Source organism: Uloborus diversus, chromosome 2 (assembly GCF_026930045.1).
Source record: "Uloborus diversus isolate 005 chromosome 2, Udiv.v.3.1, whole genome shotgun sequence".
NCBI lineage: Eukaryota > Metazoa > Arthropoda > Arachnida > Araneae > Uloboridae > Uloborus > Uloborus diversus.
In genome coordinates, this window is record NC_072732.1 from 11,262,007 (window position 1) to 11,276,173 (window position 14,167).

Below are 14,167 nucleotides of genomic sequence, written 5' to 3' on the forward strand. Positions count from 1 at the left end.
GTAGGAATGCAGAAGAACTGAAATTTCTCCCCTTAGATTTAAAAAAAAAAATCTTGGATTTTTTTTCCTTTGTTTTCTCTGTCAAAATTTTAAGTTTTTTTTTAAACATTTTATTCAAAATTGTTTCAACTTATTTTAGCGTTTCTTTGATGTCACGCGTAATATTATAGCGTTTTGCTGTAGTCCTGCAGCAACCTTTTAGCATCCGCTTTTGGTTTACAATACTTTTTAATTTCTTATAAGTAGGTTACACAAAACATATTGAGCAAAATGCAAAGCTAAATTTCAGTATAAATATGATCAACTTGTTGCATCAATCGGTATACCATGTAATGCATAGTAACAAAAATCAACATCCGCTGATCATAGGCCACTGCCAATAATCTTTTTTTTTTTCTTTTTTTTTCACATATTAAAGGACGCTTACATTAAAATTTCAAATTTTCTTTTCCAGAAAGTAATAGTTACTTTTTAAAAATTCATAACCTTTTGCACATTTAATGTTATTTTCAATATTACACATTGATATAAACATCCAATTCTGTTTCTGGAAGTTTAAGTCTACTTCCATTGTGCAAACGATCAAATATGGCGACAAAGTGAAAAGTTAAAAATAATAAATAAATTTTTGGATTCGTAGTATAAAAGTAGTAATAAATAATTAATAATCCTTAAAAAACTACAATAAAAGCAAAATAGTCAGTATTTAGCACATAAGAGTCTAAATCAATTAAAACAAAAAAATGTTATGAAGATTAAATTTTGCATTTTTCCAGAAAATAATTACAAATTATCCGGAAAAAAAAGCACAATTTGTGTTGTTTTCAATAATTTGCATTGCAATTAACATCCAATGCCGTTTTCGGGAACTTAGGCACTTGAAAAGTCTTGTGTACTTCCATCTTGGGAATGACCAAATATGGCGGCTATGCCCAAAAATAGTAAGCACTTTTTTAATTTGTCGCATGAAGAAAATTAAAAAATAATAAATCTTCATGAAATTACAATTTATTGAAAAGTTTTTATCACATTTGCGTCTGAGGCAGTGAGGATAAGATTAAGTTTTAAGAACAAAAATTTTCATTTCTCAAGAAAACTATTTTAAATAATAATAGAAAAACAATTTGCAGACCATTTTTTGTTATTTTCATCAGTTTTCAATTAAAGAAAACATCCAATTCTGCTTTGATTTTAGGCATTTTAGGATCGTATCTACTTCCATCTTGTGAATGACCAAAGATGGCGACTACGTTTCACACGTAGCTAAAATGATTTTCCGATCAAAAAAAAAAAACGATTTTCCCCGATCGACCCTCCCATCTACAGGTTGTGTTTCCGAAGCAGTAAATTGTCTTCTCTCCTGTTGAGTTTGTGCATAATTGCTGTTCACCTGATTTTTTTTTTCCTTGGGAACTACTGAGCGCCAAAAATAGCGGCTGCTGAAGATTTTTTGGATCGCCACTTTTTTCATTGCTTTAGAATTGTTACAATTTTTTTTTAAATACATCGATAAAAATGAAGAGTGGATCTCATAAAACAAAATTCCCTGGGAAAAAATTGGGAAAAGAAAAATTTTGGGGACCAATTTGGAAAATTCCCTGACATTTTTGACTATGTCATTTTCCCTGATAATTCCAAATTTTCCCGGAGCGTACGAGCCCTGAACTGAACAGAATGTTGTGGCAACCCATTTAAAACTTTAGGCAGTAGGCAGTTGAAAGAAATGCGTTCCCCTCACTGAATCCATGCAAGAAAATCTTCGCTCTTTTGGCGCATGTTTCGTTGTGAAAAAAAAAACGTTCATTTTTCGATCGCAGTTTTTAAGTGCCAGCGTCGGTTTAGATAAAAATTTACAATTTTTTTCGTGAAATCACAATAAAAACGAAGACTAGATCTCATGGTACTTAATTCCTTGGGAAAAAAATGGAAAAAAAATTTTTGGAGGACAAAATTTGAAAACTCCCTGACATTTCCCTGACATTTTTGACAGTGTCATTTTCCCTGACAATTCCCGGTTTTCCCGGAATTCCCGGAGCGTACGAACCCTGACATACAGTTTGTCCAATGAATGACTGAGCCCTTTTGAACTCGTAAACAAAAATCCCTTTGAGTTTTCCTCTTAGACGTGAGTGGATTTTAAAGGTGCATCACAAAAGAAGAAAATAGTTTTTTCATAAAGAGACAAACTGGCACGAAAAATCTGTCAATCGTAAAAAAAAGAAAAGAAAAGAAAACCGATATGGAAGAGCACTGCAACTAAACGAAAGAAACCCGTTCTCTCTTTCAAAAACAATTTTTTTTTCAAAAGCAAGAGCCGGGTTTATAAGAAAAATCTGCATTCATAGCATTAATTCTCAAAATTTCTGATTGGTAATTTTCTCCCTTATTTTTAGGCATAAAATGCATGGAAAATTATGGTCATAATTATTTTTGGTCATAAACGCCGAGTTTTGGCGACGGAATTTCTTTTTGAACCTATCAGGAAGGGGAAGGTACAGCCCCCCCCCATGATCTCCCTCCCCCGCCCAGCCATGGACTCTGCAAGGTATCTGGCTGCACATTTTAAAATATGAGATAGAGTAGTCTCCAAAATCCGAGGTATTTGGGGTTCGCCCCACCATGAATTAATGAAAACTCAGATTATCCAAAAAATTCTATGGACTACATTAGGACATGCACTGTTTACTTCCTTACGCAGTGAAAAAGAAATATTGTCTCCTCTAAAAATTAATCACTCAAATATCAACTTAAATTTATGTTTCAATCAACCCTTAATGAGTTTTGATTAGTTTTTTTTCTTGATGTCTGCACGTACTTGTGTGTAAACTTGCAAGCAATCAAAAACTGTCCTTTGATCGCTCTAATAAATTTTGACGAGTTTCGTCGTGACATTTGTAGCTATGTCTGAGCGTACCTCACATAATTGCAAAACGTTAGTAATAGGAAGGATAAAATTTCATATATACGCTTCGGAAAGAGTTTTTTACATTTTCCTTTCGAATAGCAATCGGATATTCCAAAAGAGCTGTTTGTTCGTCCTTTGAGGCAAAACAATGTTTTAATTTCAAGTTATTTTTTTTTTTGTATCAACCTACTTCCAACTTTCTCCAAGGTATTTCTTAATCCATCTGTTACAGCCAAAGAATATTTCATGTCACTTGGCAAGTGTTACTGTCGCAAACCTTTCAAATTCTTTTTATTACCTTATCGTATATTGTTAAGGAAGTTCTACACAGCAAAATATTTTTAAAATATCAACAAAGCACCTTGGATTAAGTGGAACCTTTGACTTTTGAGACTCGGATTTTAGAGACTACTGTATTTACATACCTGCAATGGCCTCATCCTGTTCCCTGGCCTCGTCTTCTTCCCTGTGCCTCCTTTTTGGAGGGGGAGCTGAAAACAGATATAAGAAAATACAGATAAGTCATAACAGGTAGTGTTGCTCAAAAATTAATCAATGTGCATTGGCAAACTAGAGTTTAAGGCTTTGCCACATTCAATTACAAGTTCCTGTCCATTATAGGACATTGCAAAATCATACCTGCCGACACACAATGCATGCCGTGGCTGTACTTGTTCGCTTTTTGAACCATTACACAGCAAATGGTTAAAATTAAAAAGCATTACAATACTTTCAAACCTTAACCAGCAATTGATCTACTTTTATCAGCAAAAGAAAAACCAAAGAGAAAGAGAGAGGAAAAAACAGCAACAGTGTATTTATAGCAGAAAAACAACAATTCAAAGTTGGCTGTGCACCAGGGCCCTGTCCAAGGGGAGGGGGGTTAGGGGTTAAACCCCTCCAATTGGGGGGAAGTAATATGAAAGAAAATGACATTAAACTTAATTTTAGTGTCAATACATGTGCTCAATTCTCTTTTTTTATCATTTTCGTTGATTTTTCCTGCAATTTACAGGAGTCCACTCTTTACCGACAAATATTTTCTACTTGCAATACCCGCACGGCGATGCCCGTGCTAACAATTTATGGGAAGTCTGTTAAATTAAAAAATCTCCCCCCCCCCCCGATGTGCAATCATCATTTTTCTTTAACTAAAAGCAACTGTAAATTATATTTACAGTTGCTTTAAAACTCTTTAGCGAGTGAAGTGGTTATTTCTGCAATTTAAAATATTTCGCCAAATGAACGAAAAAGACATTTTTCAGATGTTAATTCCTCAACTCTATTGTTTACAGCCAAACTCGCTCAGCAACCACGCTACCGTAACCTAGTTGTTAGTGTGCAAAGCAAACTCCGATTAATTAGCTATTCCACCCGTCTAACAAGAAAAAAAAACCCTGTGTCACATTCGAAAAAAGTCTTACATCTCTAAGCATGTTAAAAGAAAACTAAACCAAAAAAATCTCAAAAACCACTAAACATGATCATAGAATTGGGGGGGGGGCCTTCAATATCAAAACATTTCTGGAACAAGTCCTGAATTTTAACCATTTTTTGTGTCACACCATCAAAGACAAGTGTTTCTAGGACTTCATTTAAGAAAAGTTTCTGAAGAGAGCATCAGAACCTTCCTCATGTCCTTAACATCACAAATCACTAAAGATAATCTAAATTGCATTTTCAACACTAGTTTGTAAGGAGGAAAAACTTTAGACTTCACAGACCTTAAAATTGACTTTATTTTTCAAAAATAAATTGGGCAAGAAAAAAAGCAATCCCACTTTTTTTAATTAAAATTGCCTTAACACTTTAAGCGTGTTTGAAAAGATCACCTCTTTATTGTAATGTTACGCTATAGACGGGTTTGGCGAGTCCCACTCTTCATGCAATTTTAAAGTCGGCATTTCTACGTGTGTAACGGAAATAACTTGTCATATTAATATAATCTTTTAATTTCAAACGCTGCCACCAGATGGCAGCATCAGACAATTTCTTAGAATAAAAATTGTGGCTTTAGTTTCAGCTGAAAATAGCTAGATATAGGGATGCTTATAAGCGCTGTTGTGAGAAAAGACCAATGTTATTGAATGATTCGAGTGATTCTGAAGATGATATTTTGGATCATTCCGACTTTGAAAGTGGGTCTGATGACAGAACAAGTATATACAAGGTTCATACTCTTCCAGACAAAATGAATTTCAGGAGTTTTCAGGTTCCAAAGGAAAATTTTCAGGAGTAATAACAGGAGTGGTTTATACAAGAAAACTAGTTTCCGTAACATTTTTTCTACTTTCCTTTAAAAAATATAGGTCAGTCGGTTCAGACACACCCGATGTCTTTGAGAAAAGCACTGGGTGATCTGTATAACATGAGAATTTTGATTGGCTGCCGACGATTCAATATGACTGCCTAAACGGAGACGAAATGGAAATAAAATTACTATTAGTGATTGTTAAAGTTTTATTTTGAGATTAATGAAGCACTTTTACTAGTAAAAATTATTTTTAAGGAGGAGAGAAGAAAAATCAGGAGGTTAAAACAAAAATTCAGGAGTTTTAAGGGCCCTTAGAAGAAAAAATTAAATTTCAGGAGTTTTTCAGGAGGCGTACTAACCTTGTATATAGTTATGATTCAGATGAGTAAACAATTTGGATTGGGCTTGAGAATGGTGTCAAGTTTCAAGTTCTACACATAAGTCATTATTTGGTGGAAACTATCGTAAAGCAAACAACCTTCGCGATAAGCATTCTCCACTGTAGTGTGCGCCCGGAAGAAAAAGCCACACGCTTAAAGGGTTAATATTTGGATTTATATATGAATTCTGAAAATTCCTCCAGATGTGGATGCTGAAACTTGTCCAATAAGTTTAACAAAAATTAGTTAAAAATTCTGAAATGTAAGCATGTGGCGAAAATCACCCAACATAGATTTTCAAGAGCTGGTTTTGTTTTAAATGTTTTTTTGAAATGAGGAGCATTTGTAGTTTTAGTGAATCAAAAAAATAAATAAATAAAAACAATTTGAAAAGGTTTTTATTTATTTTTGTTTCACTTATTCTGTTTGTTTATTTATTTGATTATTTATTTTTTGAAAACTATTTTTTCTAAATGCAAAAGCTAAGAAAAGGAACAGTGACCTATTAGGAAGTGGAGGGTCCAGACCTCATAGACCCCCCCCCCCCCGCTAAGTCCCTGGCTGCACATTAAAAAAAAATGAGCTATTTACATACCTGGAGCGCCCTTGTTCGTCTGCACGTTCCTCCTTTTCACAGCAGGAGCTGAAAGCAGATACAAGAAAATCAGAATTTTAAGTCAGAACAGGCACAGTTGCTCAGAAATTAAACAACATATATTGGCAAATTAGAGTTTAAGGCTTTTTTTCACGTTATAATACAAGTTTCTGTCCATTATGGGTTATCCCAAAACCATACCTGCTGACAGGTAATTTGAAATTCTCACAATGCATAGGGGAAAAAATCCGTTTTTTCGGGGGGGGGGGGAATACATCCTAAAAAACATTTTTTTTTAAATCGGGTTTATTTGGTTTAAATTCTTATTGTAAGAACAATTATTTTATTTTGGAAAATTCATGAATATTTAAATATTTAATTGTTAATCAACGTTTAATATTCACATTTGTACTTAATAACCTTGATGATTATATAAATAATTAAAAGTAAAATCCTGTAATTTCCTTCCCTCATAAGTATAGCTTTCTATAAGCGAAATATTGCTTGAAAATCTTTAACAACTAAAAAATGTAATAAATAGATTTTGGCACAAATGAATAATCAAAGAAATAATTCACTGTGAGAGTTAAGACATAATTATACATAACCAAGAATAAAATCTTGTGTAACAATTTCCTCATAATTATAGCTTTCTACGAAAAATATATAAAGCAAAGTGAAATTAAACTCAAGTATTCTGAGCATAGAAAGCACATCACAGTATCTACAAATGAACCACAAGTCTGATGTACATTACACAACTTTAAAAATCAAAAGACTAACACATATTTTTTTTAAACATGAAAAAAAAAGTTACAGATAATGTAATAATTTGCATAATGTATCATTGAGAAGACATACAAATAGGACAAATAAGACAGGGAGAAGCAAAGCAAGTGGACATTTTCAAGTTTTGAGTAAAGTGCTTTGGAAGATTATGTCCTAGGTAGGCTTTCATTGAACTTTTTTTCTATGCTGTACAGCAGCACTTATCGGTGCTACTAGTACTATCGTCTATTGCTAAGACAGAGGAGAGGTTCCCCGACTATTTTTACTGGTTACTGGTCATTATTTTTTAATTTTTCCACTTACATCCCTTTGCTTCTCACAACCTCAAATAGGTTATGAAAACATTATGTTTTCCATTATAGACATTATTTCTCCTGATTTAATTTGTTTAGAAATATAAGTGATTAAAAAAAATAATTTTAATTAAAACTCTCTCTGAAAAAAAATTTTACCATTCATACATCTTTTTATTATATTGGGATTAAAAAAGTTCTTGAAAAGGTGAAAACTTAACATTAAATTTGTTATAAGACCACAGAGTTACACAAATATTTTTTGTTTTAAATTTTATACATCTTTCTTTTTTTTTTCTTGTTCTGACTGCATCATCTATTGTGGAGGTCTAAAAGTGTGTGATTTTTTTTCTTGTCATTTAAATATTCAAGAGTTTAAATTTATATACACAACAGATTGCTTAAATGATACACGATTTACCTCTACAAATCTTAAATAATGAAGCAAATTGGGTAATAAAATGAAGTAATGGCTTAAATATGCTTTTTGGGCTATTTTGAAATGCAAAAAGAAAAATAAATGAATAGACAAAGACAATAAACTAAGCTTTTTTTACTACCTCATTTTGCAAAAACATACTTGGTCTACTTATATTCATGTACCCCACCCCCCTCCAACTGGCTGCACATTTAAAAAAAATTTAGCTATTTATATACCTGGAGCGTCCTTCTTCTCCCGCACGTTCCTCCTCTTGTGAGCAGGAGCTGAAAGCAGATATAAGAAAATAAGAATTTCAAGTCATAACAGGCAGATGCTTAAAAATTAAACAACGTACATTGCCAAATTCGAGTTTAACGCTATTGTCATGTTAAAGTACGAGCTCCTGTCCATTATGGTTATCACAAAACCATACCTGCAGAAGGTTAACTTTGAAATTCGCACAATAATGAATGCTGTGGCTGTAATTTTTAAGCCAACACAAAACGAACCATTAAAATTTATTTTGAAAAACAGTTATCAAGTTTTTAAAAAAATTAATTCAAATGTCTGAAATGCAAGCATATGGTGAAAATGACCCTAACATAGTTCCCCCCCCCCCCCTCCCGTGTGTGTAAAAGCAATGTTTTGTTCTGGCTGGGAAAGAAGCCGAAGTAATTAAGATGAAAATTTAAAGCTGGTTTTATGATTTTTTTTTTTTTTTTTTGAAATAAAGAGCTTTTGTTGTTTTAGTGAACTAAAAAAATATAAAAAAGGAGGTGAAAACTGTGCCATAGTATATCTAGTATAAATCTACACCAATGCAGCACAATCATTCCCTTTGTCACTCTACAGTGGACAAAACAATTAAGTTCTGTTTAAAGTAGAGGCTTGCATAAATTTTGCCTTCTAAGAAAGTTTTTGTGGCAGAGTTGACGAAGTTCAAAGACACAGGGTGGGCACATTGAGAAATGCAATGATGAAAATACTCGGGTGAACACAAAATATGCAGGCACACAGGAGAGGGAATGGGTGAGCAGAGTCAATTATTACATGTTAGGTGTTTGTGAATATTTCATTAAAAAAGCCTAGGAATGACATTGATTTTGGAGAAAATATATATTTAACTGTAAAGCACATATTTTCATCGAACGAATAATGCTACTTTTGTTGCTCCCCCTCCCTTACCCTGCAGCCTGAGATTGCCACAGGGATTGTGGGTCTGTTATTTACGTAACTGCAGGTGGACAAAATATTTACATTTTTTAATTTTTTTATAAATTGAACCATCAAGGAAATCGCAGCAAAGTGAAGAAAACTACAGAGGCTGTGGTTTTAAATTAAGTAGCATAGAAAAAAAGATTAAGAAATTTAAATATTACAATAAAGTCGCATTGGTTAGAATTAGATGAATGGAAAATAATGTAAAACACAAATCATGTAAAACAAAAACTAACTATAAAAAGTGGCATTTCGTTTAAAATTAAATAAAATGAGAAAAGTTAACACAGAAGACACAGCTACTCGGAAAAGGTTTTTATTTATTCTGGTTTTACCGATTCTGTTTTTATTCATTTGTTTGGAAAACTGTTTTGGTAAGTGCAAACGCTAAGAAAAAGGACAGTGACTTATCAGAAAGTGGAGGGTCTGGCCCCCATCATACTTGCCAACCATGGGTGCCACTCTTAAAATTGGCCAGGACTGAAAAGCACGTGGCTCCATTTCGCGACACCAAAATGTTGGCGCTTAGTTTGTTTGATGTTTTAGACGTATATATATATACATAATGCTAATTTTTGATGTTGTAACTATAGAGTAAAACCAAATTGAAAGATTAAGTAAAAATTAAAACCGAAATAAAAAAAATAACATATCATTGTCTAAGATTTTTAGGAGGTAAAAGTAAAAAAAGAAAATAATAAAATACAATTAAAAAAAACTTACATTTGCTACTGCAGAAAAAAAGCTTCAGATTGTATAGTTCATGTTACATAAATAATTCATATTTCATACAAAAACTAGTAATTAAAAAAAATCATGAGATTCTTGGCTATAAGATGCGTTGTGATAAAAACTTAAACAAAATTTTCCAGATTAATATAAGAATGGTTGAAATTAACAGATTGAGTAACTTATTTAGTTATGTTATCTTTTGAAAGATTTCTTTCAAAAAGTAACTTTAAGACCTTTTATTCGTTCAAAAGTGAAAGATTTGTTTCATCTTTAAAAATCATTTTGGACACGGGAAAAAAAAAACAATAAGAAAAAAGATAAGCACGTTTATTTATATAAAATTTGCCTTTTAGTTCAAATCAATGTTTCATCAGCGAAAATCATCGTGCCAAACATGAAGCTTATTTTCAGCGGAGAAAAACATAAACATTCTTTCACAGTTGGTTTTCCTTTTTCTTTTTTTAACAATTTAAAAGATTTTTCAAAACTGATTTTTTTTAAACAAAAAAAAAAAAAAAAAAAAAATCCGATGGCCGAAATTTTTGAAAGACGGAATTCCGTCCCCTGGACGGAAGTGTGGCAGCCATGTTGCCAACCTTTGAAGAAAAAACAGGAGATTCCACTATAGGTATATAGGGCATTCTCCAGCGACATTTCTTCACAACGGAATTATTAAATTATGCTTTTAAATAACATGAATACTAAACTTAAAGTGAAATGGGGGTTTTTCGCTGATATAAGCTAGTTGGTAGCAGCAAGAAAATACACTGCAAAGGAAAAACCAAATAAGGAGTGACTTTGCTTAAAATTTCATACATTCCCCAGTCTCTACCAAAAAATCAATATATAAGAAAAATCAAATACAAAATAAGTAAGAATAGGGTAGCACATGTTAAAATAACTTCAAACTTTCAAAATAATTGAAATAATTTCAAGATGCAAGAGGATTGCAATATTCGGCAAAGTTCGTGCTTTGTTGAACATGCAATATGGAAAGCTTCAAAAAAATATAATTTTTACTAAATGAGTTAGAAATTCTTATTCCTGAACATTGGTAGACTCGAAAAGAGCGCCATCTATTGAGAAGAAAGTGAAACTTTTTGATGATTAACTGAAAAAACAGCAAAAACGGGAGAAAATCGCAAAAAACGGGGAATTTGAAGATGGAAGCAAAAAAACAGGAGTCTCCTGAACAGTAGAGTTGGCAAGTATGCCCCATGGATCCCCCCCCCAGTCCCTGGCTGCATATTAAAAAAAGGTAGCTAATTACATACCTGGAACGTCCACATCCGCCTGCACATGGCTCCTTTTCGGAATGAGAGCTGAAAGCAGATTAAATAATTAGAAAATATATGAGAAAATAAAAAAAATTCAGGTGGCATTTTTTAAAATTGAAATAAAATGAAAAACGCTAACCTGCACGTTAAAAAAAAATAGCTATTTACGTACCTGGAGCGTCCTTCTTTGCTCTCACGTGCCTCCTTTTGGGAGCAGGAACTGAAAGCAGATACAAGAAAATAAGAATTTCAAAACATATAACAAGTAGAGTTCTTCAGAAATTAAACAACGCATATTGGCAAGTTAGAGCTTGAAGCTTTTGTCATGTTAAAACACAAGCTCCTGTCCAATATGGGTTATCACAAAACCATATCTGCAGAATGTTAACTTTGAAATTTGCACAATGCATGCCGTGGCTGAACTTTTTAAGCCAACACAACACGAACAATTAAAATTTTGAAAAAAAAAATCAAGTTTTAAAAAAATTAAAAATTCTGAAATGTAAGTATATGGTGAAAATGACCCAAACATAGATCCCCTCCCCCCTCCTGCGTGTGTAAGAGTAACGTTTTGCTCTGGGCGGGTAAAGTAATTTTAATGCTGCTTAACTAAAAAAAAAAATTTCAAGCTGGTTCTATTTTAAATGCTTTCTTTTTTTTGAAACGAAGAGCATTTGTAGTTTTAGTTCAAGAACAACAATTAAGTTCTGTTCAAGTAGAGACTTGCATAAATTTTGTTTTCCAAGAAAGATTTGTTTTTGTGATCAAGTGTTGACAAAGTTCAAAGACACAGGGTGGGCACATTGAGAAATGCAAAAAAAAAAAAAAACAGGGAGGGGGCAGCTCTTAGCAACCTCCTAAAAATACTTGGATGAATACAAAATATGTCGGAACACAGGAGAGGGAATGGGTGGGCAGAAAGTCAATTATTATGTAGATTTCATTTAAAAAGCTTAGGACTGCCATTGATTTGAGAAAATATTAAACTCCAAAGCATATATTGTCATTAAAACTATCCCCTCCCGCAGAAGCCGTGCTTCCAAAAAGCAAAGCAGAAAAAAGAGAGATCAAGAAATTTAAATATTACAGTGAAAAGTCACACTAGTGAGAAATAAATAATTAAAAAATAAGGTAAAAAATGAAAGCAAAACAAAACTTTATTATGAAATTCAGGTGGCATTTTATTTAAAGTTAAAAAAAGTTAACACATAAGACACAGCAGATTAAAAACTGAAAAAGTTAAGTGGTATTTTGCAGTGATAACTTGCTCTACACTATATATGAGGCAGTGCTAATGGTTTTTATTCACGAATACACAGGTGTCTCAGTTTAACGGTTCAAAACTTCAAAGAAGGGTAAGGTTCATTCTGACGACTTGGAAATCCCATGAGGTAACCTGAAGCAAAGGGATGCAAGTGGCAGAATTAAAAATTTGGAGATAACCAGTACAAATGGTAGGTGAACCCCTCCTCTGTCTTGGGGCAAAGAGATGGTACTAATAGTAGCCCTAGTAGTAGTTGCTGCTGTACAGCATGACTTAAGAAAAAAAATTCAACGAAAGTCTACCTAGGATCTGAAATGGATTTTACTCAAAACTTCAAAATGTCCACCTGCATCCCTTTGCTTTCTCACCGCCTCATATGCAAACCGCCTCTATCCAGTTTTACTACAACTTCAGATCAGGGAAAAAAACGGGGGGGGGGGGGGGGGTTGCAACAAATCTATTCATAAAAAAATATAATAACATAAGAATGAAGCGAGCCTACTTTCCCGGTTTATCAACGTCAACATTCTAGCATCTGATCAAATCTTCTATTAATCATCTAAGACTGTAGATCTACGTCCAACACATATTTTAACTTAATTCTAATACAGTGAAACCATTATTAGTTGACTACTTTAGTGTGGTCAAGTTAAACAGGTGGTCAACTTTACAGGTTTTACTGTATCTAAAAACGAAATATGCCTCTGTTGGCAAAAATAGTTTGTTTGCATCTTCACTCAAAATTTATTAGGGGGGACTGATGACTCCTGTTTATCTTTCAGTGATTACGAATATTTGATTTTGAGCTGCTGGAGGAAGGGAACTGTGATAATATCTCCTTTTGCAATGGTCTGTAATGGAGAACTAGGAATGCGTTCCACAGGTTGAAGACTCTTGTCACCGCCACTCCCAAAAGGTCCTTTTGTTCCGAACTGAGATGAACAAGAAATTTGTCTATCCATCAAAATATTTCGGAAAAATATTACGTTTTTTAAAAATTTGTTTATTTTGGAAAATTCTGTTTATGGCAGAGCAAGAGCTGAGAAGGTTAACAGTGATCAATCAGAGAGTAGGTCTGGACCCCATGGCCGCACATAGAAATTAACTATTTACATACCTGGAGTGGTCTCATCCAAGTCCAAATGTTTCCTTTTAGGAGCGGGTCCTGAAAGAAGAAAATAAGAATTATAAGGCATAACAGGTCGAGTTGCTTAGAAATTAAACAAGGTACATTGCCAAATTAGAGTTTAAAGCTTTGCCTTATCACAATACAAGCTCCTGACCATTATGGGTTATCACAAAACCATACGTGTCCACACGCAAACATTTAAAATTTCACAATGCTGTACTTTTAAAACTAACATACAACAAATCATTTAAAATTTAAAGCATTACAATATTTTCAAACCTTAACCTGCAATTAATCTACTTGTATCAGAAAAAAAGAGAGAATCCAAGAAAAAGGGGAAAAAAATAGCAGGGATAACAATTTACAAAAGAAAAACATAGGATTACAATGAACAATTAGTTTTAAAAAACAGGATGTGCACTGCTAAAACATAGTTTAATATGTTTCTCTAAGGTGAACTATTGATATAAAACATCATGATTTGGGAGAACCTACTAGCTTGTTGTACCCCTACATTTTTATTTTGCAAATTAATATAGTAATATACTTTTGCTGAAACGACCTTTCAAAAACCTGTTCAAAACAAGGGTTTTTATTTTATTTGATTTGGATTTTTGACGTTAATTGCATTAGCAAATGCCCAAAATGGTTCAATCAACTTTGGTGATCGACAGTGGCAAAGGGATGAAAGTGCCAAAATTAAAAAATGGGAGATAACTAAAGCCGGGGTTTGCCAATATATGCCCGATATCTATTTTGAAAATATAGTGATATTTGTCCCCCCCCCCCCTCCCCGAGTCGCAGGAGTTGCGGGGTCGTTTTTTTCCCAACAGGAAGGTGGACAAAATATTGGCAGGAAATTACAGAGGCCGTAACATTTCAAATCAAGTAAAGTAGGAAAAAAAGACAT

The 14,167-nt window shown here is 33.2% G+C and overlaps 1 protein-coding gene across 1 annotated transcript in view; it reads right to left on the minus strand.

Annotated features, from left to right (window-relative positions):
- LOC129217808 (serine/arginine repetitive matrix protein 1-like) overlaps positions 1–14,167 on the minus strand; it is a 51,217-nt gene that overhangs the window by 13,677 nt on the left and 23,373 nt on the right. The window contains exons 8-13 of the mRNA XM_054852149.1: positions 13,246–13,293; positions 11,037–11,084; positions 10,862–10,909; positions 7,874–7,921; positions 6,135–6,182; positions 3,331–3,396 (exon numbers count right to left, since the gene is read on the minus strand). Coding sequence (XP_054708124.1) covers positions 3,331–3,396; positions 6,135–6,182; positions 7,874–7,921; positions 10,862–10,909; positions 11,037–11,084; positions 13,246–13,293 — 306 coding nt within the window. The remainder of the gene's footprint in view (positions 1–3,330; positions 3,397–6,134; positions 6,183–7,873; positions 7,922–10,861; positions 10,910–11,036; positions 11,085–13,245; positions 13,294–14,167) is intronic.